The sequence below is a fragment of the Ranitomeya imitator genome, chromosome 1, assembly GCF_032444005.1.
Source record: "Ranitomeya imitator isolate aRanImi1 chromosome 1, aRanImi1.pri, whole genome shotgun sequence".
NCBI classification, from domain to species: Eukaryota; Metazoa; Chordata; class Amphibia; order Anura; family Dendrobatidae; genus Ranitomeya; species Ranitomeya imitator.
In genome coordinates this window covers 251372838-251400116 of record NC_091282.1, presented here as the reverse complement: position 1 = coordinate 251400116, position 27279 = coordinate 251372838, and the positions used below count along the sequence as shown (strand labels likewise).

General features: G+C 42.0%; 1 protein-coding gene across 4 annotated transcripts in view; it reads right to left on the bottom strand.

Annotated features, from left to right (window-relative positions):
* Positions 1-1217: 1217 nt before the first annotated feature.
* B3GNT4 (UDP-GlcNAc:betaGal beta-1,3-N-acetylglucosaminyltransferase 4) overlaps positions 1218-27279 on the bottom strand; it is a 63873-nt gene continuing 37811 nt past the window's right edge. For 3 of the 4 annotated variants that reach the window (XM_069755536.1, XM_069755541.1, XM_069755543.1), the window contains exons 2-3: positions 6903-6962; positions 2702-3965 (exon numbers count right to left, since the gene is read on the bottom strand). In XM_069755536.1, coding sequence (XP_069611637.1) covers positions 2845-3939 — 1095 coding nt within the window. In that variant the 5' untranslated portion in view covers positions 3940-3965; positions 6903-6962 and the 3' untranslated portion in view covers positions 2702-2844. Of the gene's footprint in view, positions 2291-2701; positions 3966-6902; positions 6963-27279 lie in introns of those variants that run through there. The other variant, XM_069755546.1, reaches the window with a different exon arrangement.

Below are 27279 nucleotides of genomic sequence, written 5' to 3'. Positions count from 1 at the left end.
GCCTCTGGACTGCAGCCCCTGCCGTTCTAAGAGACATCGCACAAGCGGCGTGCATGCCCAGGTATTCTTTCTATAGAAATCCTGCCGTTCCCGCAGGAACAGGAAACCTAAACTGAGGAGAGGCGGACCGCCCCCCTTTATCTTTCTGTAGGTTTCCTGTTCCTGTGGGGCGGATCCCTCTCTCCAGTAGGGTGCTGTCGTGGGAAAGGGAAAAATGGTGTGAATGGGGCCTGAGACGTTATCAGAGCATGTTTGCTCATCACTAGTCTGGAGACTTGCAGCCAGTCCATGCTTCACGGTAGGTACATGGAACCCCTTTTATAGAGGGAGGCTTTATACTAATTAGCATAAGACTCAACTACAGCAGCAATCACAGCCCTCAATTGTATGCCACAATGAATCTGACCAGCACCTCCTAACAGAATGTGAATAAGTGCTGGCTGGTGTGACTGTAATATATACATAAGCAAGGCATTGCAATATACATCTTGTACTCAAAGCAGCTTGCACCTATTCACATTGGCTTCATCCTGTTAATAGGTGCTGGGTCACTTTTGTAGTAGACGGTGATCTAAGATCAGTGGAGTAGGTTTGAAACGTGGGATATGGTCTGGTTGTTGCAGATTCTGGCCTTGAGAAGGCAGCTTTCAAATCTCTTTCGTGTTTCCAGTACATGTTGCATCCATTTTTTTCATGGATACCATATGTACCCATTATTATGCTGCTATGCACATGTCCATGTTTTTACAAGAACCATGTGTCCATGCAAAATACACGGAGACATGTCTGTTTTTTTCTGGCAGCGCGGATGACAAGGGCCAATACAAGTCTATGGGACTGTGAAAAAACACGTACAGGCATCTGTGTGCCATCAATGTGCTGTACGTGCTTAACATTGCGAAGTATAGGAGAAGCTTTGTCATTGCTTTCTTTGTCCATACCAGAAAAACACTGATGGAAAAACACTGATGGCACCAGTACTGATTTTTAACATAGGAATTTAAACACAGAAGCGTGAAGGAGGCTGTGGAGAAATACAAAGGAGCAATCGGACATGAAAAGCTGTGGTCAACATCATGCATAGTATTGTGTGTTATAGGTGTTCGTTACTATTGGTGGATATTATATTTCTGATATTGGTTATGCATTATGTTTTGCTAGTACAGGAGAAAAAGGGAGCACTTCCACAAAGCAATTTGTAGGTTATTTATTAATCTTTCAGAAACATTCATTGAAATGCTAATTAGTTATAACAAGGTTACTCCCTTGCATTGAAAAAACAAATGAGTGGTGTTCTGGCCACCAAATTCCTTTTGTATGGAAGTAAACATTATAATTGACTGGCAGAAGCTTTTATTAAACTCATTATGTAGCCCTATAGTAAGCTTCTTGCTTTCAATATCAAGTGAATAACATTCTATCAAATTCATTTTTATTTTGCATAACTACGTGGTTTTAAGCTCTGCAGTATAATCCAATGTAAATTCTTTTAACAGGTTTTTTGGGCCGTAACATTGGCAGATATAAATCTCTAATTTGTGTGATTCAACCCATCCAAGTCAACATAGCAGCACAGACAGGTCAACCCCATCCAGGTGAAACAGCAGCAAGGATCACTGACACAGTCAGGTGTGCGGTTATCTTTCTTTAATTTACTTACAACAGCTAGTGCCCTAAGGTTGCTATTTTATGGATGAATGTGGGGACTATATATATATATATATATATTCTCCCATGTGCATATTCATTACATTATATTTTATCAGGGAATGTTATGCATGTCACTTTTTTGTGTGATTTTTATGTGGTTTTAATGGTCTGTCATTAGGTGTAATAAAGTTATATATCTTTTATACTTGAATTTTCCAGGTGTGCATGTCATATTGCATGGTATTTTTATCTTCCTATCCTTACAGTTGTTTCATGCAGGACACAGCACCCTCTTCTCAATTTTTGTCCTATTAGTAGTGCACCCACTTTTCCGCGTTTACACCATCAGGGGTTACAGACGTAGTCCCGCCTGTCTGATTCCAGGGGTTCTGTCCCCATCAATTTTGGCATATCCTAAATAAATGCACTTAATGGTCCTTTCTGGCAAACCTCCAATTTCTAAAGTGCTTTAGCTGTAGTAAATGCAGCAATGACCCATTACCGTTAAGAACTACATTTGGTGCTGCATCGAGATCTGAACTACACCTCCTATTAAGCTTTTTTAAAAGTTCTAAAACAAAACACTTGAGGTAGGAATAGCTGCAAAACTAGTCATACATATACTTGTCTTAAAGGGAACCTGTCACCTGAATTTGGCAGGACCGCTTTTCGGTCATATGGGCGGAGTTTTGGGGTGTTCGATTCACCCTTTCCTTTCCCGCTGGCTGCATGCTGGCCGCAATATTGGATTGAAGTTCATTCTCTGTCCTCCATAGTACACGCCTGCGCAAGGCAATCTTGCCTTGCGCACGCGCAGTATGCTTTGCCCAACTGCGGGCAAAGCCGAAATGCATTAGTGCGCATGCGCAGGCGCACTATGTCCCGGAGGTATTTCGCTGTGTTCCGGGACATAGTGTGCCGGCGCATGCGCACTAATGCTTTTCGGCTTTGCCCGAAGCTGGGCAAAGCATACTGCGCGTGCGCAAGGCAACTTGCCTTGCGCAGTCGTGTACTACGGAGGACAGAGAATGAACTTCAATCCAATATTGCGGCCAGCATGCAGCCAGCGGGTAAGGAAAGGGTGAATCAAACACCCGAAAACTCCGCCCATATGACCGAAAACCGGTCCCGCCAAATTCAGATGACAGGTTCCCTTTAAAGAAGTGGAACATGACACCAGAAGTGTTCATATTTTCATAAAGACTTTTTTGACTGTGCACAGTGCATCCCTTCATCGCTCACTAAAGTCCACATGATCCACATTTCTGTAGGATTTAGTTTGTGAACAACCATTAGCCCTTTATACAAACATGGATCAAATGGATTAACAGGTTTACGGATACCAAAGGTTTTGAAACCAGCATGAAACTGTGGGGTCACATTCATTTTTTCAAGGCACATGCCTACAAAAACATCATCAATAGGGAAGAGTTCAGTGGTTTCAGCTGTGCCAAGAAGACGTTGGGTAGTCCTCCTAGACATCAAGTAGCCTCCTCCTCCAGCATATAAAGGATAATAGCTTTTATTGTACATTTCCTGCGGAATGAAATATTTTACTTTAGTATTTCTAATGGGAATTGCTTTGCTGATTACATCTCCAACAAAAAGATCTTGTTCTGGATCCATCTCCTGAAGAAACTCTACAATATTGTATGTATTAATGAATACATCATCATCACCTTTCAGGACAAAGCTGCTGTGTGAGCATCCTTCTGTGAACCATCTCAAGAAATGAAGCTCCTTAAGTGTAAGGTTAAAAAAATTGTCTATAAAATTCCACTGGACGATATCATTAAACTCTCTGTGTTCATAAGAAATGAGCTGGGCCAGTGACTGAGCTGGTACACTGGCCTCAGTCTTGCCAAGCAAGAACACCAACTTAATCTTCTTGCCCTGAAATTCTTGCCTTTTCCCCCAGGTATTCCTTATAGCAATCCGTCGATCTATATTAATAGGAAGAGACTTTATGGCCAATAATAAAAAGGTATCTTTGTCACATCGCTTCGGCATGATAAGAGTGGAAAAGTTCCGGCAGTGCCTGTATATCAAGAACAAGCGATGCAGTTCAGGAAAGGTTGAGGAAGCATTTAGCACGGATACATCAGGAGAACATTGGGTGATCTTTTGTAATGAAGGAGCCCAGAAGACAAATTCTTGTTTTTGTGTTTCTGCTTTTCTAGAGACAACAGGGTCTACCTCTGTTTTAGTTTCTTTGTAAAAGTAGATAAAAAGCCCAAATACTAACAAAGACAAGATATAGAGCACAAGATTTCGCAGCCGCAGAACCATCTCTGTGCACAGACTTCTGTATTTTCCTGTAAAATGAACGAAAATAGAAATGAGCCAAGCAAAAAAAAATTTCTATAACTCACAAAACTGAATGTCTGAAGACAAGAACACAAAGCAATTAAAAACTGTGCAGCCACACAAGACTCAAGCCACTGCAGCTTTCTGATAGATTGCTAAAAATTGATAATGAATCAATAGCTCATTGTTAAAGGATGTGTTGTTTTGCGGATTTAATGTGGCTTTACTGTTTTCAGGCTGCCATGGGTGGCTGTATCTTAAAGCGCTGTTCACATCTGCTTTGAGCATCCGTCATTTTGATGAAAAGAAAAACAATGCATGCAGCATAAAATCTGACAGAATTAGGCAGGGGCAACACGGCGGTTTTGGTCACGACTAGTGATGAGTGAATATACTCGGTACTCGAGATTTCCCGAGCACGCTCGGGGGTCCTCCGAGTATTTTTTAGTCCTCGGAGATTTAGTTTTCATCGCCGCAGCTGAATGATTTACATCTGTTAGCCAGCATAAGTACATGTGGGGGTTGCCTGGTTGCTAGGGAATCCCCAGATGTAATCAAGCTGGCTAAGAGATGTAAATCATTCAGCTGTGGCGCTGAAAACTAAATCTCCGAGCACTATAAATTACTTGGAGGTAACCCGAGCGTGCTCGGGAAATCTCGAGTAACGAGTATATTCGCTCATCACTAGTCACGACAACTGTGTTTGCGTGGGTTTCCTCCGGGCACTCCGGTTTCCTCCCACATTCCAAAGACATACTGATAGGGATTCTAGATTGTGAGCCCCATCGGGGACAGTAATGATAATGTGTGCAAAACTGTGAAGCGCTGCGGAATATGTTAGAGCTATATAAAAAAAATAAAGAACGGTCAAGCAACCAAAGTTTGCTTGATGTCGCTGCTACATAACTACACAATACAAGTGAATGGGGTCATGCTGGGACCCCGAGTACACTGAAAAGCCAGTCGCAAAAAAAATACAATGCGGTTGCACTTGGTCTACAGGTCCATCACTGACTAGCTGACTGTTCAAAGTTACACTTGTGGACACGAAGCTCTCAATGCTGGTTTTCCCTGCACAGAGGTATTACAATGGTCCTATATATTTCACTACACCCTATATGATCTCTATTAGAGGCTCCTCTATTACCATTACAGTTTACATGGAGTTGTCTATAATAAGCTACACCTCAGCTTTGAAAATCCAGTATAGCATAGAAAGCAATTTCTTTTCAAGCAATTTTAAGAAATTGTGTGTATAACTTCCAATAAGCCAAGTGTTATCCAATTAAAAATTACACAATCCTATAATAACCTTCCACAACTCGCCAATTAATTTACTGCAAAAACTATTAGGCGCGCCTTTGATTTCTGTTATCATTAAAGGGCCTGTTAGGTTATATAAAAAATAAATACAAAACTAAAAACACATTTGCACTGTAGGAGACAATCTGCAGACATTCTGGATTAACCCTCTAATGCTGGGGGTATTTTGGATCTTTACTGACCAAACCATCTTTGCAATTTTCCACAACTAGATTTAACTTTTGAAATTATTAGACCTTGTGCATATTGTGGACCCATAAATCATATTAATATAGCACCCTTCGATAACTTTGGGTCTGCATTATATCTCTAATTTCATGCAAAAAGAAATAGTATTTATAAATATGTGTGAAAAATCTAAGAACAATCTTGCCATGTTTCACTACATATAGGGGAGAATATAGTGTCTTATAGAGGTACACCACTTTCTAAGAACGACAGCAGGTCACATTAAAGGAAATACCGCCATGATAAGAATAGGGGCTGTCCTGGGTCCAGTTAGACCTATCAAGTTGATCACATAACCAGTTTTCCAGTGACTGCTGGTGCATAGTGTACATGTTCCCTATTGTACTGTTGCTGCGCATATGTAGCAATCAAATAGGCAAACAATATTAAATTTAAAAAAAGGATTGTGCACCCAAGGACAAACTTAGCGAAAACAGTGCAGCTTGCCAAAAAATAACAGTGTAATATACAAACTGTGAGGATTCCACTCTGCTACCCAGTCCGAGAAGTCATCTCATGACAGCAGGTATGTGATTATATCACGTGCTGTTCGCATTCATCAAGCTGCACTGCTTGCCAAATTTTGCCCTGAGGTGGAAAGCCCCTTTAAAATATTGTTTTTGCCTTTTCTGCTTGGTATAGGACAGTCCTTGATACAACACTCCAGAAAACAACCCCCCATATCACTATAAAAATTAAAAATAATGCACTTTTACCATCAGAAATGCATAATTTAGTTAAAAATATTTCTTTTAATCTCCTGCCACACCACGCCATTTGACCCAGAGCTAGTCTCAGTCTGTAGTGCTTAGAGATGTAATGTGCTGTTGCTGCATAAGCAGGTAATCAGAAAGTCAGCACTGTATGGGTTTGTCGATCCACTAACATGTGATGAGGTCTGTGTAATATGTCATTCATGGGTAAAAGTTAGTGATGAGCGAGTATACTCGTTACTCAAGATTTCCTGAGTATGCTCGGGTGACCTCCGAGTATTTTTTTAGTGCTCGGAGATTTAGTTTTCATCACCGCAGCTGAATGATTTACATCCCTTAGCCAGCATAAGTACATGTGGGGATTCCCTAGCAACCAGGAAACCACCACATATACTTATGCTGGCTAGTAGCTGTAAATCATACAGCTGCATCAACAAAAACTAAAGCTCCGAGCACTTACAAATACTCGGAGACCACCAGAGCATGCTCGGGAAACCTCGAGCAATGAGTATATTCGCTCATCACTAGTAAAGGTCCCTTTTTTATATAAAGTCAGGGGGAAAAAAATCTAAACAATTACCGATACTTTGATTTTGATTCTGGCTGTAGTGCAGCATTGAGCCACATTAAAGGACAAATATAAAACCTAGTTAACATTCTGCCATTTGATTGCATACATACCTGTTACGCTAATGTCAGTTTCTCATGGCTTTCCCCTTGTCTTGACTATAAAGTGCAATTCTGTAACAGAACACAATGAAGCTTGATGAACAGTAATCAGAATGGTTCTTAAGGTTTTCTTAATGTTACTGGATTGCAAGATTTTGGAAATCAAAAAGTCTATATGAAATGCATAGGTTTAGTGAACTAATGTACACTGTATAAATACTGTTCCCTAAAAGGAATTCATACCAACTTTCTATGACAAGCATATTATAATATGAGCATGTGTCATATATAAAGGGACAAGTACAGAAAATGGCAAAACGTTTTCTCTCCTTGCGGTAAAACATCACGTTTTTTTCATTCAATAGATCGGTCTGGGAAAAATTTTTTTATTCATTCATGGGCTTCATCCAGCAAACTTAAAGGGTATCCTCTCTCCAGAAAGCATGTTTTCAACTTTGTAATCTGTTTAATATCTTCATTGTTAATTTTACGCAATGTCAACATCTGACTATAGGGAAGTCTTTTTTTAGTATGCCACGGATGAGAACTTTTATAATGGAGGATATTATTAGTTGCCGTTTGTTTTCTAAACACTTCTGTTTTCAGTTCTCCATTTAGCACTTGGATCTTAACGTCTAAAAATTCCAAATTTTTTCCTCCAAACAAGGAGGTAAAGCGCATTTTCTAAAGATTAACCTCATTTAAATACCTGACAAACTTTACAAAATCCCCCTCGGAGCCGTCCCAAATAATAAATATGTCATCCACAAAATGTAAGTAAGTATGGAGAGGTTTAAGAAATGGATTAGACAAGGATCTAATATGATGCTCTTTAAATCTGGATAGAAACAAATTAGCAAATACACAAGACACAGAAGTGCCCATAGCTGTACCGACTTGTTGAAGGTACCACTTGTCTAAGAATTTAAAGACATTGTGTGTTAATACAAAGTCTAGCGCTTCAATTATGAAAGAAATAAACTCTTGCAATTTGTCAGTATTCAAAAGGATCTCTTTTGTCGCTGAAATACCAACGTCATGGGGAATACTTGTGTAGAGGCTTTCTACATCAATTGAAACAAGAGAAAAATTTGGCTGCCATTCGACGTTTTTCAATTTTTTCAAAAGATCTCCAGAATCCTTCACAAATGACGGTATGGATTTGAGCAACGATTTTAAAAGCCAGTCTACATACTGAGGTAAAGGCTCAGTTTAAGAATTCCTGCCAGATATAATTGGACCACCAGGAGGCTCTGTAAGGGATTTATGAACCTTAGGGAGGTTATACCAGTAAGGGATTTCAGGGAACTCAGGCAATAGTTTTTCAGCTTTCTTTTTAGACAAGATTCCTTTTTCCACATATTTTCTAAGAAGGGAGCGTAATTTATCTTTACATTTCTGAAGGGGATTCTTATCAAGAATACAATATGTATCTGAATCATTTAATTAATTGACCTAAAGCTTCAGATATATACCATAATAATCTTTATCCAGCAAAACTAAATTGCCCCCTTCTCAGCTCTCCTAAATATTATATTGTCCCAATTTCTCATTTCATGTAATGCTTTTATTTCAATATCTTTAAGATTTTTTCTAGGTGTGGGATAAATCAATGCTTCGGTATCTTTAATAACCATTTCATGAAATAAATCAATATTATTTCCAGGAGATGTTGGTGGCATGTAGTTTGATTCCTCCTCCTCTCACCTTCCCCTTCCTCAAGGATCAGTCCTAGGCCCCCTACTCTTCTCGTTGTATACTGCCCCTATTGGACAAACAATCAGTAGATTTGGTTTCCAGTACCATCTCTATGCTGACGACACCCAATTATACACTTCTTCTCCTGATATCACACCGACCTTTTTAGAAAACACCAGTGATTGTCTTACCGCTGTCTCTAACATCATGTCCTCCCTCTATCTGAAACTAAACCTGTCAAAAACTGAACTCCTCGTGTTCTCTCCCTCTACTAACCTACCTTTGCCTGACATTGCCATCTCCGTATGCGGTTCCACCATTACTCCAAAGCAACATGCCCGCTGCCTTGGGGTCATCCTTGATTCTGACCTTTCATTCACCCCCTACATCCGATCACTGGCTCGCTCTTCTTACCTGCATCTCAAAAACATTTCTAGAATTCGCCCTTTTCTTACTTTCGACTCTGCAAAAACTCTGACTGTTTCACTTATTCATTCTCGTCTGGACTATTGTAACTCTCTACTAATCGGCCTCCCTCTTGCAAAACTCTCCCCTCTCCAATCTGTCCTGAATGCTGCAGCCAGGATCATATTCCTCACCAACCGTTACACCGATGCCTCTACCCTGTGCCAGTCATTACACTGGCTACCCATCCACTCCAGAATCCAGTACAAAACTACTACCCTCATCCACAAAGCACTCCATGGCTCAGCACCACCCTACATCTCCTCCCTGGTATCAGTCTACCACCCTACCCGTGCCCTCCGCTCCGCTAATGACCTCAGGTTAGCATCCTCAATAATCAGAACCTCCCACTCCCGTCTCCAAGACTTTACACGTGCTGCGCCGATTCTTTGGAATGCACTACCTAGGTTAATACGATTAATCCCCAATCCCCACAGTTTTAAGCGTGCCCTAAAAACTCATTTGTTCAGACTGGCCTACCGCCTCAATGCATTAACCTAACGATCCCTGTGTGGCCTATTTATAATAATAAAAAAAAAAAAAAAAAAAGGTTCCTCGCATCATGTTCTCATACACTTTATGCAGTATTAGCCCTCTGTGTCTGCACTGCTACATACTTAGGCAGGTAACTGGTTCATGCAGCTTTACATGAACACCTGAGCCTTACACTATAGCTGGTCCGAATAACTAAAGCAATTGTTACCCAGGCTATCCCTTGCCTGTAGCAATGGAGAGATAATGCTCACTAAACCGCGTAGTCAGCGGTCTGATTGTTTTACCTATATTAAATTAGCGACATGGACAGAATAGAATATAAACTACACCTTTGGTTTGGCATGAAATATAATTATGTACCACATGCTACGGCTTATTAACCCCTTCACCCCGAAGCCTGTTTTCAACTTCCTGACCAGGCCATTTTTCTCAATTCTGACCACTGTCACTTTATGAGGTCATAACTCTGAAACGCTTGAATGGATCCTGGTGATTCTGAGACTGTTTTCTCATGACATATTGTATTTTATGATAGTGGTAAAATTTCTTCGATTTGACTTGCGTTTATTTGTGAAAAAAATGGAAATTTTGCGAAAGTTTTGCAATTTTTAAACTTTTAGTTTTTATGCCCTTAAATTAGAGAGTCATATCATACAAAATAGTTAATAAATAACAATACCCACATGTCTGCTTTACATTACTATAATTTTGGAAAAAATTTTTTTTGTTAGGAAGTTATAAGGGTTAAAAATTGACCAGCGATTTCTCATTTTTACAACAAAATTTGCAAAACCATTTTTTTTAGGGCCCACCTCACTTGAAGTGACTTTGAGGGGTCTAAATGACAGAAAATGCCCAAAAGTTACATCATTCTAAAAACTGCACCCCTCAAGGTACTCAAAACCACATTCAAAAACTTTATTAACCCTTCAGGTGCTTCACAGGAATTTTTGGAATGTTTAAAAAAAAAATTAAACATTTAACTTTTTTTCACAAAATTTTTAACTCAGATTCAATTTGTTTTATTTTACCAAGGGTAACAGGAGACATTGGACAACAAAAGTCATTGTACAATTTGTCCTGAGTACGCAGATACCCCATATGTTGGGCTAAACCATTGTTTGGGCACATGGCAGAGCTCGGAAGGGAAGGAGCGCCATTTGACTTTTCAATGCAAAATTTGCTGAAATTGAGATCGGACACCATGTCGCGTTTGGAGAGCGCCAGATGTGCCTAAACAGTGGAAACCACCCACAAGTGACACCTTTTTGGAAAGTAGACCCCCTAAGGAACTAATCTAGATGTGTGGTGAGCACTTTGAACCTCCAAGTGCTTCACAGAAGTTTATAATGTAGAGCCGTAAAAAAAAAAAAAAAAAAAAAAAAATTTTTGTGAAAAATGATCTTTTCGCCCCAAATTTTTTATTTTCCCAGGGGTAACAGGACAAATTGGACCCCAAAAGTTGCTGTGCAATTTGTCCTGAGTACGCTGGTACCCCATAAATGGGGGTAAACCACTGTTTGGGGCGCATGGCAGAGCTCAGAAGGTAAGGAGCGCCGTTTGACTTTTCAATGCAAAATTGGCTGGAATTGAGATCGGAACCTGTTATGACCTGGTGGTCAGGACAACAATGGACCTGGTGGTTAAGAGCACACGGAATGACCTGATAGTTACTGATAATATAGGACGAGCTCTGGGACGTGGGAACTCTGCTGACCGCAATCCCTAATCCTATCAACCACACTAGAAATAGTCGTGGGTTGCTCCTAACGCTCCCTATGCAACTCGGCACAGCCTAAGAAACTAGCTAGCCCTAAAGATAGAAAAATAAAGCCTACCTTGCCTCAGAGAAATTCCCCAAAGGAAAAGGCAGCCCCCCACATATAATGACTGTGAGTAAAGATGAAAAAACAAACACAGAGATGAAATAGATTAAGCAAAGTGAGGCCCGACTTACTGAACAGACTGAGGATAGGAAAGGTAGCTTTGCGGTCAGCACCAAAACCTACAAGAAGACCACGCAGAGGGTGCAAAAAGACCCTCCGCACCGACTCACGGTGCAGAGGCGCTCCCTCTGCGTCCCAGAGCTTCCAGCAAGCAAGACAACAATCAAAATAGCAAGCTGGACAGAAAAATAGCAAACCAGAGAAAAACAAGCAGTCACTTAGCTTCTGCTGGGAAGACAGGTCACAAGAACGATCCAGGAGTGAACTAGACCAATACTGGAACATTGACAGGTGGCATGGAGCAAAGATCTAAGTGGAGTTAAATAGAGCAGCAGCTAACGAATTAACCTCGTCACCTGTGGAAGGAAACTCAGAAACACCCACAGCCACCAGAGAAAGTCCAAGGACAGAACCAGCCGAAGTACCATTCATGACCACAGGAGGGAGCCCGACAACAGAATTCACAACAGGAACCCATGTCGCGTTTGGAGAGCCCCTGATGTGCCTAAACAGTGGAAACCCCCCACAAGTGACCCCATTTTGGAAAGAAGACCCTCTAAGGAACGTATCTAGATGTGTGGTGAGCACTTTTAACCCCCAATTGTTTCACTAAAGTTTAGAATGTAGAGCCGTTAAAATTAAAAAATCATTTTTTCTTTCCACAAAATGATCTTTTAGCCAGCAATTTTTTCCCCCAAGGGTAACAGGACAAATTGGACCCCAAAAGTTGTTGTCCAATTTGTCCTGAGTATGCTGATACTCCGTATGTGAGGGGGAACCACTGTTTGGGCGCACAGCAGAGCTCGGAAGGGAAGGAGCGCCGTTTGGAATGCAGACTTAGATGGATTGGTCTGCAGGCGTCACGTTGCATTTGCAGAGCCCCTGATACACCTCAATAAATGAATCTAGTGGCCACAGTGAATAGATGTATAGTATCTGCGTGCTTATGACTGTTATAGGTAAGTACCTTACCGCGTGAGAAGTCCGCCAGCCTCAATAGATATGGAGCCGTCCGTGCTGCAGTGGAACGTTGTCCTTTACCGGTGTTAGCTGAGGCAAGGTGGCTCTCAGGAGCTAATAGTAAAATGGGCGCCCACCAGCCAGTGCTGTCTGCGTGCAATGTCCACGGTGAGTGCCGAGAACAGAGTGTCGCCCTTCCCTGGGGAATCCGGCGTAGGTGGAGGCAGGGTGGCTTGCAGGAGCTTGGAGTGGGATGGGAGCAGATCAGCCTAAGCTGCCCGTACTAGGTACAAACTGCTGCACAGTGCAGAGCCAGGGAATGTCCCGGCCAGAGGCGTCCCTGGTTACACTGAGAAAAGATGGCCGACGCTGTCAGAACAGCGTGTGACGTCACAGGCCTACGGAGCCTGACTGGGGCAAAAGACTAACCAACGCCAGTATTATGCAGTATGTGCATGCTCAATAGGAAGCTCTGAGTTGCCAAGCAACAGCCTCAAAATCTTAATGATTTAGAGATGATCTGCAATGAGGAGTGGACCAAAATTCCTCCGGACATGTGCGCAAACCTCATCAACTACAAAAAACTTCTGACTTCTGTGCTTGCCAACAAGAATTTTGCCGCCAATTATTAAGTCTTGTTTACCAGAGGGATCAAATACTTATTTCTCACTGCAAAATGTAAATAAATTTATATAATTTATGGAATGTGATTTTCTGAATTTTAGTTTTGATATTCTATCTCTCAATGTTAAAATGAACCTACCCTTAAAATTATAGGTTGTACATGTCTGTCAGTGGACAAACTTACAAAATCAGCAAGGGATCAAATAATTATTTCCTTCACTGTAGTTAGTAAGGTGTGACTGGCCCCATAGGCCAGGGAGCTCCCAGCACCCTTCCCACCAGCCAGCATAAAGACCTTGTATGCGCCACTGCACACAATATACTGACATTCACTTTTTTCAGCAAGTCCATTGTGTCCCTGCTAGAAAATGGTTATGCCTGATCAAGATTCCCTAGCGACCTGGTTGATATTATGCATAATGCTTTAAAGGACTGATTATAATATACATAGTAACATAGTAACATAGTTAGTAAGGCCGAAAAAAGACATTTGTCCATCCAGTTCAGCCTATATTCCATCATAATAAATCCCCAGATCTACGTCCTTCTACAGAACCTAATAATTGTATGATACAATATTGTTCTGCTCCAGGAAGACATCCAGGCCTCTCTTGAACCCCTCGACTGAGTTCGCCATCACCACCTCCTCAGGCAAGCAATTCCAGATTCTCACTGCCCTAACAGTAAAGAATCCTCTTCTATGTTGGTGGAAAAACCTTCTCTCCTCCAGATGCAAAGAATGCCCCCTTGTACCCGTCACCTTCCTTGGTATAAACAGATCCTCAGCGAGATATTTGTATTGTCCCCTTATATACTTATACATGGTTATTAGATCGCCCCTCAGTCGTCTTTTTTCTAGACTAAATAATCATAATTTCGCTAATCTATCTGGGTATTGTAGTTCTCCCATCCCCTTTATTAATTTTGTTGCCCTCCTTTGTACTCTCTCTAGTTCCATTATATCCTTCCTGAGCACCGGTGCCCAAAACTGGACACAGTACTCCATGTGCGGTCTAACTAGGGATTTGTACAGAGGCAGTATAATGCTCTCATCATGTGTATCCAGACCTCTTTTAATGCACCCCATGATCCTGTTTGCCTTGGCAGCTGCTGCCTGGCACTGGCTGCTCCAGGTAAGTTTATCATTAACTAGGATCCCCAAGTCCTTCTCCCTGTCAGATTTACCCAGTGGTTTCCCGTTCAGTGTGTAATGGTGATATTGATTCCCTCTTCCCATGTGTATAACCTTACATTTATCATTGTTAAACCTCATCTGCCACCTTTCAGCCCAAGTTTCCAACTTATCCAGATCCATCTGTAGCAGAATACTATCTTCTCTTGTATTAACTGCTTTACATAGTTTTGTATCATCTGCAAATATCGATATTTTACTGTGTAAACCTTCTACCAGATCATTAATGAATATGTTGAAGAGAACAGGTCCCAATACTGACCCCTGCGGTACCCCACTGGTCACAGCGACCCAGTTAGAGACTATACCATTTATAACCACCCTCTGCTTTCTATCACTAAGCCAGTTACTAACCCATTTACACACATTTTCCCCCAGACCAAGCATTCTCATTTTGTGTACCAACCTCTTGTGCGGCACGGTATCAAACGCTTTGGAAAAATCGAGATATACCACGTCCAATGACTCACCGTGGTCCAGTCTATAGCTTACCTCTTCATAAAAACTGATTAGATTGGTTTGACAGGAGCGATTTCTCATAAACCCATGCTGATATGGAGTTAAACAGTTATTCTCATTGAGATAATCCAGAATAACATCCCTCAGAAACCCTTCAAATATTTTACCAACAATAGAGGTTAGACTTACTGGCCTATAATTTCCAGGTTCACTTTTAGAGCCCTTTTTGAATATTGGCACCACATTTGCTATGCGCCAGTCCTGCGGAACAGACCCTGTCGCTATAGAGTCACTAAAAATAAGAAATAATGGTTTATCTATTACATTACTTAGTTCTCTTAGTACTCGTGGGTGTATGCCATCCGGACCCGGAGATTTATCTATTTTAATCTTATTTAGCCGGTTTCGCACCTCTTCTTGGGTTAGATTGGTGACTCTTAATATAGGGTTTTCATTGTTTCTTGGGATTTCACCTAGCATTTAATTTTCCACCGTGAATACCGTGGAGAAGAAGGTGTTTAATATGTTAGCTTTTTCCTCGTCATCTACAACCATTCTTTCCTCACTATTTATTAAGGGGCCTACATTTTCAGTTTTTATTCTTTTACTATTGATATAGTTGAAGAACAGTTTGGGATTAGTTTTACTCTCCTTAGCAATGTGCTTCTCTGTTTCCTTTTTGGCAGCTTTAATTAGTTTTTTAGATAAAGTATTTTTCTCCCTATAGTGTTTTAGAGCTTCAATGGTGCCATCCTGCTTTAGTAGTGCAAATGCTTTCTTTTTACTGTTAATTGCCTGTCTTACTTCTTTGTTTAGCCACATTGGGTTTTTCCTATTTCTAGTCCTTTTATTCCCACAAGGTATATACCGCTTACACTGCCTATTTAGGATGTTCTTAAACATTTCCCATTTATTATCTGTATTCTCATTTCTGAGGATATTGTCCCAGTCTACCAGATTAAGGGCATCTCTAAGCTGTTCAAACTTTGCCTTCCTAAAGTTCAATGTTTTTGTGACTCCCTGACAAGTCCCCCTAGTGAAAGACAGGTGAAACTGCACAATATTGTGGTCGCTATTTCCTAAATGCCCAACCACCTGCAGATTTGTTATTCTGTCAGGTCTATTAGATAGTATTAGGTCTAAAAGTGCTGCTCCTCTGGTTGGATTCTGCACCAATTGTGAAAGATAATTTTTCTTGGTTATTAGCAGAAACCTGTTGCCTTTATGGGTTTCACAGGTTTCTGTTTCCCAGTTAATATCCGGGTAGTTAAAGTCCCCCATAACCAGGACCTCATTATGGGTTGCAGCTTCATCTATCTGCTTTAGAAGTAGACTTTCCATGCTTTCTGTTATATTTGGGGGTTTGTAACAGACCCCAATGAGAATTTTGTTACCATTTTTCCCTCCATGAATTTCAACCCATATGGACTCGACATCCTCATTCCCTTCGCTAATATCCTCCCTTAAAGTGGACTTTAGACAAGACTTTACATAGAGACAAACCCCTCCTCCTCTCCGATTTTTACGATCCTTTCTAAACAGACTGTAACCCTGTAAGTTAACTGCCCAGTCATAGCTTTCATCTAACCATGTCTCGGTTATTCCCACTATGTCAAAGTTACCTGTAGATATTTCTGCTTCTAGTTCTTCCATCTTGTTTGTCAGGCTTCTGGCGTTTGCGAGCATGCAGTTTAGAGGATTTTGTTTTGTTCCAATCTCCTCACTGTGGATTGTTTTAGAAATGTTCTTACCTCCCTTCTGAGTATGTTTTCCTGGGTCGTCTTTGTTCGAGTCTAATGTTTTTCTTCCCGTCCCCTCTTCTTCTAGTTTAACGCCCTCCTGATGAGTGTAGCGAGTCTTCTGGCGAATGTGTGTTTCCCAGGTTTGTTGAGGTGTAGTCCGTCTCTGGCGAGGAGTCCATCATACCAGTAATTCACACCGTGGTCCAGGAATCCAAATCCTTGTTGTCTGCACCATCGTCTTAGCCAGTTGTTTGCATCAAGGATCCTGTTCCATCTCCTGGTGCCATGCCCATCTACTGGAAGGATAGAAGAAAAAACTACCTGTGCATCCAGTTCCTTTACTTTCTTCCCCAACTCTTCAAAGTCCTTGCAGATTGTCGGTAGGTCCTTCCTTGCCGTGTCATTGGTGCCAACATGTATCAGAAGAAATGGGTGGACGTCCTTGGAGCTGAAGAGCTTTGGTATCCTATCGGTCACATCCTTGATCATCGCACCTGGAAGGCAGCATACTTCTCTTGCAGTTATGTCCGGTCTGCAGATGGCTGCTTCTGTGCCTCTCAGTAGTGAGTCTCCCACCACCACCACTCTTCGTTGCTTCTTGGCTGTACTTTTTGCTGTCAATAATCAAATTATTGGTCAGCCATTCAGGTGATAAGTTCCCTTATGGACTTTGGTACCATATCTTATGGTTACACGGCTCAATATATTTTCAACGCCTTATTTCTTCTTTAGCAGAAGATTTCACCAACATATCAAGGTCAGCCTCTTAGGAACTGTCTTCTTTCCATTACTTATTAGTCAGATTGGATGTAGTCAGTTCTAATAACCTTGTAAATCCTTCACAACCAGATTCAAAAAACAGATCTACACTGTATATATCTCCATCTGAGAGCATTTTGGTATTCCTAAATCAACAAGGAAAAGCAGTCAAAGGATCTTAAAGGCATTGTTCACACGGGAAGGGATTGCTGCAGGATGTATAAGTAATCAGCAGGAAGTGAGATATGGCTGGCCGTTCATTTCCTCAATTACTTATACATCCAAAGGCAGGGACAGTGACTCCAGCTAAGATTTGGCACAACCTCACGTTAGCCCTGGGAACACGAATGTCGACAGATGGAATCCGCCCTGGCACGGGAGGCGAGTATAAGTATTTTAATTTTAAAGGGGTCAAACATTCAGAGAAGGGACTGTCTTACCAGTGGACAACCCCTTAACCCCCAAGGGTGGTTTGCACGTTAATGACCGGGCCAATTTTTACAATTCTGACCACTGTCTCGTTATGAGGCTATAACTCTGGAACACGTCAACGGATCCTGATGATTCTGACATTGTTTTCTCATGACATATTGTACTTCATGATAGTGGTAAAATTTATTTGCTATTACCTGCGTTTATTTGTGAAAAAAAACCCAGAAATTTGGTGAAAATTTCACAATTTTCCAACTGTGAATTTCTATGCCCTAAAATCACAGAGATATGTCAACAAAATACTTAAGTAATATTTTCCACATGTCTACTTTACGTCAGCACAATTTTGGAACCACATTTTGTTAGGGAGTTATAAGGGTTAAAAGTTGACCAGCAATTTCTCATTCTTACAACACCATTTTTTTTTTTAGGGACTACAATCACATTTGAAGTCTATATGATAGAAAATACCCAAGTGTGACACCATTCTAAAAACCGCACCCCTCATGGTGCTCAAAACCACATTCAATGTTTATTAACCCTTCAGGTATTTCACAGGAAGTTTTGGAATGTTTAAAAAAAATGAACATTTAAACACAAAACATTTACTTCAAGGGAACCTGTCACCCCCAAAACGGAAGATGAGCTAAGCCCACCAGCATCAGGGGCTTATCTACATCATTCTGGAATGCTGTAGATAAGCCCCCGATGTAACCTGAAAGGTAAGAAAAAGAGGTTAGATTATACTCACCCAGGGGCGGTCCCGGTTCTTTTCGGGTCCGATGGGAGTTGCGGTCCGGTCTTCATATGATGACATCCTCTTCTTGGCTTCACGCTGGGGCTCCGGCACAGGAGTACTTTGTCTGCCCTGTTGAGGGCAGAGCAAAGCACTGCAGTGCGCAGGTGGCGGGCCGCTCTGACCTTTCCCGGAGCCTGCGCACTGCAGTACTTTGCTCTGCCCCTGGGTGAGTATAATCTAACCTCTTTTTACCTTTCAGGTTACATCGGGGGCTTATTTACAGCATTCCAAAAAGTAGACCCCCTAAGGAACTTATCTAGATGTGTTGTGAGAACTCTGAACCCCCAAGTGTTTTACTACAGTTTATAACACAGAGCCGTGAAAATAAAAAAAAAATTTTTTCCACAAAAATGATATTTTAGCCCCCAGTTTTGTATTTTCCAAAGGGTAACAGGACAAATTAGACCCCAAAAGTTGTTGTCCAATATGTCCTGAGTACGCCGATATCCCATATGTGGGGGGGGGGAACCACCGCTTGGGCGCATGGCAGAGCTTGGAAGGGAAGGAGCGCCGTTTGGAATGCAGACTTAGATGGAATGATCTGCAGGCGTCACTTTGCATTTGCAGAGCCCCTGATGTACCTAAACAGTAGAAACCCCCCACAAGTGACCCCATATTGGAAACTAGACCCCCTAAGGAACTTATCTAGATGTGTTGTGAGAACTTTGAACCCCCAAGTGTTTCACTAGTTTATAACGCAGAGCCATGAAAAAAAATCTTTTCCCACAAAAATGATTTTTTAGCCCCCAAATTTTTATTTTCCCAAGGGTAACCAGAGAAATTGGACACCAAAAGTTGTTGTCCAATTTGTCCTGAGTACGCTGATACCCCATATGTTGAGGTAAACCCCTGTTTTAGCGCACGGGAGAGCTCGGAAAGGAAGGAGCATGGTTTTACTTTTTCAACGCAGAATTGGCTGGAATTGAGATCAGACGCCATGTCGCGTTTGGAGAGCCCCTGATGTGCCTAAACAGTGGAAACCCCCCAATTGTAACTGAAACCTTAACCCAAACACACCCCTGACCCTAATCCCAACCCTAACCACACCCCTAACCCCAACACACCCCTAACCCTACTCCCAACCATAAATGTAATCCAAACCCTAACTTTAGCCCCAAACCTAACTGTAGCCCCAAAACTAACTGTAGCCCCAACCCTAACCCTAACTTTAGCCCCAACCCTAACTTTAGCCCAAACCCTAACCTTAACTGTAGCCCAAACCCTAACTTTAGCCCCAACCCTAACCCTAATGGGAAAATGGAAATAAATACATTTTTTAAATTTTATTATTTTCCCCTAACTAAGGGGGTGATGAAGGGGGGTTTGATTTACTTTTATAGCGTTTTTTTTTTTAGCGGATTTTTATGATTGGCAGCGGTCACACACTAAAAGACACTTTTTATTGCAAAAAATAGTTTTAGCATCTCCACATTTTGATCGCTACCATTTTTCTATATTTTGGTCTACAGTCATGTGAGGTCTTGTTTTTTTGCGGGACGAATTGACGTTTTTATTGGTACCATTTTCAGGCACGTGACATTTTTTGATCACTTTTTATTCCAAGTTTTTGTGAGGCAGAATGACCAAAAACCAGCTATTCATGAATTTCTTTGGGGGGTGGGGGCGTTTATACCATTTCACGTTTATATATCCGTCTTTTTGATTGCGTGTTATTCCACTTTTTGTTCGGCAGTATGATAATAAAGCATTGTTTTTTGCCTCTTTTTTTACGGCGTTCACTGAAGGGGTTAATTAGTGGGACAATTTTATAGATCGGGTCGTTACGGACGCGGCGATACTAAATAGGTGTACTTTTATTGCTTTTTTTCATTTAGATAAAGAAATGTATTTATTGGAACAATATATATATATTTTTCATTATTTAGGATTTTTTTTTTTTTTTACACATGTAAATATATATTTTTTTACTTTCTTACTTTGTCCCAGTGTGGGACATCACAGTATAGTGTCAGATCGCTGATCTGACACTTTGCAAAGCAGACAGGCAGAGCTCCAGGCTTGCCAGCACCTGCTCTGAGCAGGCGCTTGCAAGCCACCTCCCTGCAGGACCTGGAAGGAGCCCGACGGCCATTTTGGATCCGGGGCTTGCAGGGAGGAGGACGTAGGAGACCCTCTGAACAACGCGATCATATTGAGTTGTTCCGAGAGTCTCAGGGATGCACACAGAGAGCCCCCTCCCTGCGCAATGCTTCCCTATGCCGCCGAAATGCTGCGATCAGGTTTGATCGCAGTGTTCTGGGGGTTAATGTGCCGGGAGCGGTCCGTGACCGCTCCTGGCACATAGTGCCGGATGTCAGCTGTAATAATCATAATACCTCGCCTATGACATACTATCCCATCCCTGGGAATTAAGTCCAAGGTCACCTCGATGGGATAGTACATCATATGGGATTAAGGGCAAAGTGGTTTCACTGATACATCAGCAAAAAGCAGGTGAATATAGCAAGTGTTGGGGGCCTGAGAGGTGAGTATGTAATTTTTTTTTTTTTTTTATCGCAGCAACAGCATATAGGGCAAATGTCTGTATGGAGCATCTTATGGGGCCATGTGCAGCATTATATGGGGCAAATATCTGTATGGGGCCATGTGCAGCATTATATGGGGCAAATATCTATATGGTGCCATGAATTTGTGGAGCATTATATGGAGCAAATGTGTCTATGGAGCATCTTATGGGGCCATAATCAACATTTGTGCAGCATTGTATGGGGCAAATGTCTGTATGGAGCATCTTGTGGGGTCATAACATTTGTGCAGCATTATATGGGGCGTATTTTGTTATGAAGCATCTTATGGAGCCCATCATAAACTATGTGGAGCATTATATGGGGCCCATCATGAACTGTATGGAGCATTATATGGGGCTCCTGATTCAATATGGATATTCAAAAACAATTAACCTACTGATGTCTCCATTAATTTTACTTTTATTGGTATCTATTTTTATTTTTGAAATTTACCAGTATTTTCCACCCTAGGCTTATACGAGTATATATATATATATATATATATATATATATATATATATATATATATATATATATATATATATATATATATATATATATATGTACACACATATATATATATATATATATATATATATACATACATACATACATATACACACACACGCAGTATATACGCACACTGCTCAAAGAAATAAAGGGAACACTTAAACAACAGAATATAACCAAGTAAATCAAACTTCTGTGGAATCAAACTGTCCACTTAGGTAGCAGCAATCAATTTCACATGCTGTCATGCAAATGGAATAGACAACAGATGGAAATTATTGGCGATTATCAAGTCACACTCAAAAGGAGTGGTTCTGCAGGTGGGGACCACAGACATCTCAGTACCAATGCTTTCTGGCTGATATTTTGGTCACTTTTGAATATTGGTTGTGCTTTCACACTCGTGGTAGCATGAGATGGACTCTACAACACACACAAGTGGCTCAGGTAATGCAGTTCATCCAGGATGGCACATCAATGCGAGCTGTGGCAAGAAGGTATGCTGTCTCAGCATAGTGTCCAGAGGCTGGAGGCGCTTCCAGGAGACAGGCTAGTACACCAGGAGATGTAGAGGGGCCGTAGGAGGGTAACAACCCAACAGTAGGACCGCTACCTCAGCCTTTGTGCAAGGAGGAACAGGAGGAGCACTGCTAGAGCCCTGCAAAATGACCTCCCAGCAGGCCACAAATGTGCCTGTGTCGGTCTGCACAAACAGAGGATGAATTTTCAAGTACTCCGCATAGAAAAAAATTCCATAAAAACAATCAAAGCAAGAATATGGTCATAAAAAATTGTTTTATTAGTTAAATTTAAAAATAAAATTAAAATCCAGACTTTACCATACAATAGAGAAGAATGCATATATATATAAATTGTCTATATGTATAAAAATATATAAATATATATATGTATAAAAGTGCCTGTAATTAACTGGTGTCCATAACTATAAATCCTATGTCCTCTTATGTCATACCATATGGCCCATATAAAACCCCCCAAAAAAACGGGGGATAAAAATCACAACTAAAAATATATAAAAAGGTGTCAAACACCTTTTTATATATTTTTAGTTGTGATTTTTATCCCCCGTTTTTTGGGGGGGTTTTATATGGGCCATATGGTATGACATAAGAGGACATAGGCTTTATAGTTTTGGACACCAGTTAATTACAGGCACTTTTATACATATATATATATTTATATATTTTTATACATATAAACAATTTTTATATATGCATTCTTCTCTATTGTATGGTAAAGTCTGGATTTTAATTTTATTTTTAAATTTAACTAATAAAAAAATTTTTATGACCATATTCTTGCTTTGATTGTTTTTATGGAATTTTTTTCTATGCGGAGTACTTGAAATTTCCCCTTTATGTAGTGGTTCACTACAAAATTTGCACACTGGGTGTCCATAGAGTGTTATTATTTATAGAGTGATATATATATTTTTTTATATAAATATATATATATATATATATATATTTTAATTAATTGATTTTTTACTCTGTGTACATTAGTGTGTTTTTAATTTGTTGACAAACAGAGGATGGTCTGAGTGCCCGACGTCCATAGATGGGGGTTGTGCTCACAGCCCAACACTGTGCAGGATGCTTGGCATTTGCCACAAAACACCAGGATTGGCAAATTCGCCACTGGCGCACTGTGCCACAGATGAAAGCAGGTTCACACTGAGCACATGTGACAGATGTGACACTGTGGAGAGCGTTCTGCTGCCTGCAACATCTTTCAGCATGTCCAGTTTGGCAGTGGGTCAGTAATGGTGTGGGGTCGCATTTCTTTGGAGGGCTGCACAGCCCCCATGTGCTCGCCAGAGGGAGCCTTAATGCCATTAGGTGCCGAGATGAGATCCTCAGACCTCTTGAGAGACCATATGCTGGTGCGGTTGGCCCTGGGTTCCTCCTAATGCAGGACAATGCCAGACCTCATGTGACTGGAGTGTGTCAGCAGTTCCTGCAAGATGAAGGCATTGAAGCTATGGACTGGCCCGCCCGTTCCCCAGACATGAATCTGATTGAACACACCTGGGACATCATGTCTCGCACCATTCACCAATGTCACGTTGCACCACAGACTGTCCAGGAGTTGGCTGATGCTTTAGTCCAGGTCTGGGAGGAGATCCCTCAGGAGACCATCTGCCACCTCATCAGGTTCATGCCCAGGTGTTGTAGGGAGGTCATACAGGCACGTGGAGGCCACACACTACAGAGCATTATTTCCTTGTCTTGAGGCATTTCCACTGAAGTTGGGTCAGCCTGTAACTTCATTTTCCACTTTAATTTTGAGCATTATTCCAACTCCAGATCTCTGTGGGATATTCGTTCTGATTTACATTGATAATTTTTTTAGGTTTTATTGTTCTCAACACATTGCACCATGTAATGAATAAAGATTTACAACTTGAATATTTTATTCAGGGAATATCTAGGATGTGGGATTTTGGTGTTCCCTTTATTTTTTTGAGCAGTATATTATATATTTAAATAAAAAAATAAATATATATATATATATACACACATACACACATGTACACGCACACACCCCATATATACTTGAGTATAAGCCGACCCGAGTGTAAGTCGAGGCACCTACTTTTGACATAGAGGACTGGGTAAGCTTATTGACTAGAGTAGAAGCCGGGTATGCATTGTCCCCTCATCCTTGTCCTGATATGCATGGCTCCCCCTTCCACGTCCTTGTATGAATGCCTCCCCATCCCTGTCATTGTATGCATGCCTCCCTCTTCCCTGCGGGAGTGGAGACACATCCATATTCATCACCTTAATGAGCGGTACCACATGACCGCTGAGCACAGAAAGAGCTGCAAGCAGGTACGGGCGGCCGGAACAAGATGCAGTGCCAGCACCAAGGGCGAGTAGATAGGTGAGCATGATGTGTGTGCTGCCTCCTGGCACCCGCTGCCTCCCCTCCCGGCTTTCGGTACCGTGACTCGTGTATAAGCTGAGGAGAGGGGGGGGGGGGGCGTTTTCAGCACACAAAAAAAAAACATGTGCTGAAAAAAAATACACGAGTATATACGGTAATCTATGACAGCTATGAAATGGGGTAAATATGGACAAAAACATGACATTTTTCAGCCGGATATACTTGTTGAAAACAGGACTACCATGTCCCCTCCAAAATAACTATGGCCACCAAACTTTTTTACCCCAAATAAACTGATAAATTCCAACATTGCCTTTGGAATATAAAACTATTTTGGTACGAAGAGGTGAGAAATACGTAGTTAATTACTGGTAATGGGATTTATAAGAGCCCATGACAGCACCACAGAGAGAGAAGAGATGCTGTTCAAGGACAGAAAACCTACAGGGCGGTACCTCTTCCTCGCAAGCCAAGTTGGCTTACAGAGCATAAGAGGACCCCCAAGTTATTACAACAATAATCATTTTAATCATCTTAATATATACTTACCTTGTAATGTCTTCACATCCAGTTCCGTCCAGATGTGTCCGGATCCCAGAATTCCAAGCGGCGGAAGTTCACCGAAGTCCATATTTGGACACCCAAGTGATGAGTGTCTCAATATAGAAACTACTGGTGGTACCAGCCTTTTGCACGGTACCACCAGCAGAACATCGTCGCACCACAGACACACTGTATATGCAGTACCCACCACACACACTGTATATGCTGTACGCAGCTTCTTGCGCGGTACCACAGCCGTAGGAACACCGTCGCGACCACGCCGCCGCGATTAGTTGAATGATTCACTGACCACCGCCATCTTTGTACAGGAGGAGCGCATGCGAAGTTTTTAATGTGACCGCCGCTATCTGTCTGCACAAAGATGGCGGCGGTCTGATTTACTGTGCCTGCGCAAATTCCGCACAGGCGCAGTGAATCATTCGGCTGATCCTGACAGCAGATGCGTGACGTGTCTACAGGCAGAGGAAGCAAAGGGGTTTTCCCACGAACACAAGCTCATTTTAAAAATTGTCTGTGTCTGACCGTGTACAGAGCATACCACATCTCCTGGGCGGGGGAGGAAGCAAAAGACAATTCTGACATTACAGCAGGGGATCTCAGATGATTTCTTTTGTCAGGTAAAATATCTCACTGTTTTTAAACAATATTTTTCCTAAAAAAATGTATCCTCTGTGATCAAAGCGCACAGGGGTGAGAGAGACAGAGCACAGGGGGAGACAGCTCAAAGGGGACAGCACATGAGGGGAGAACACAGCATAGGAAGGAGAAAGACAGCAGACAAGGGGGATAGCACATGGGGTACCCAGGTCAAAGAAGAGAGCAGACAGGAGAATTCAGCACATGGGGAAAGAGAGAGTGGATAGGTGGGTGAGCATATGGGGGGCAAAGATTCTCAACGCTGCAAAGTCTGCCCCCATCGTGACATTACCGGCCTCCATCTAGTAATACTTATTAGGAAAACACCCTGTGAGCTATACACAAATCACACAACCAGAAAAAAGCGTGCTCACCTGTTCTATGGAAACCTCTGACTTCTCCTCCCAGGAGGTTGCCACCACTATCGTGGAATGAGCTCTCAATCCCTCCAGGATGACATTCCCACTATACGAGTAGCCCAACGAGATCGCATCCCTTATCCACCTTGCCAATATGCTTTTTGAGGCCTTGAGAACAAACAGAGACTTATCCTTCCTACACCCCTGAGTGGTGTGGAGACATAACAGCGTATCTTAATTACCCAGATAACTATTTTTCTCCTTCGCCACATTGGGGGACACAGGACCGAGGGACACAGGACTGTGGGTGTATGTGGCTGCCACTAGGAGGCTGACAATAAGTGAATACAAAAAAGGTTAGCTCCTCCTTTGCAGTATACACCACCCACTGGCTCTAGACAGAACCAGTTCATGCTTATTGTCTGTAGGAGGCACACTGGGGTCTGCTATTCAGACCATACTTATTTATTTTCTTATTTTTCATTTTTTTTAAACTTTTTAAACCTTTTTCATGAGGAAGAATGGGGCGAGTGTCGCCTCCCCGTATCCTCTCCTGCGATGTGGGATGCCATGCCTGAGCTATCTTAGGGGCGACTGTTCCCTTCAGGGCGCCGATCTCCCCAAACCAGCAAACAATGTGAACATGGAGTGTTGCCTCCATGTACCCCCTTCTGAGCAAAACTACAGCCGGACACAGCTCTGAAATCCTAGCGGAGTGAACCCTTGGGATACACAGAGGCCCCTATGGCGTCTGTGCTGCTCCCGCTGTACCACCACTGATTGAACAGCGGTGCTGCAAGGAGCTGGACGGTCACTCTCCACCTCCCCACTAAAAGGGGATGGTGGATGAAGGGTTCCTGGACCGTCCGCATCGCAACCCTCATCTGCAAGCAGAGTGCCGGCTCTGCCTTCCCTCCAGCTCTAGCAGTAAGCTATGGATCCCGGGGGCTCCTGCAGTGCGATCCTCAGGATCTTTTTTTTCCGACCGTGCATCCGGAAGCGGCCTTGTGGAAGGACCTGTCTGAGTGCCGAGACCAGCGCTAATCTGCATCAGGAACCAATCCAGGCTCCAAACCACAGGACAGGATCTGGGACATTATCTGCTCAAGGTAAGAGACGCCACCCCTCCCCACTGGCAGTATCCTCTTTTTCCTTTTTTCTGTAAGTAGCCCTGTAAAAGGGCTTATGGAAGCATACTTTAGGCCTCAGTCCACAGCCTTAAAACAACTCTAATAGGACTTTTACACAGTCTTATTTCACTGCATGTATATCTGGCAAGCCTGTGTTTTTCCCCAAAGCGCAGAATTCGCC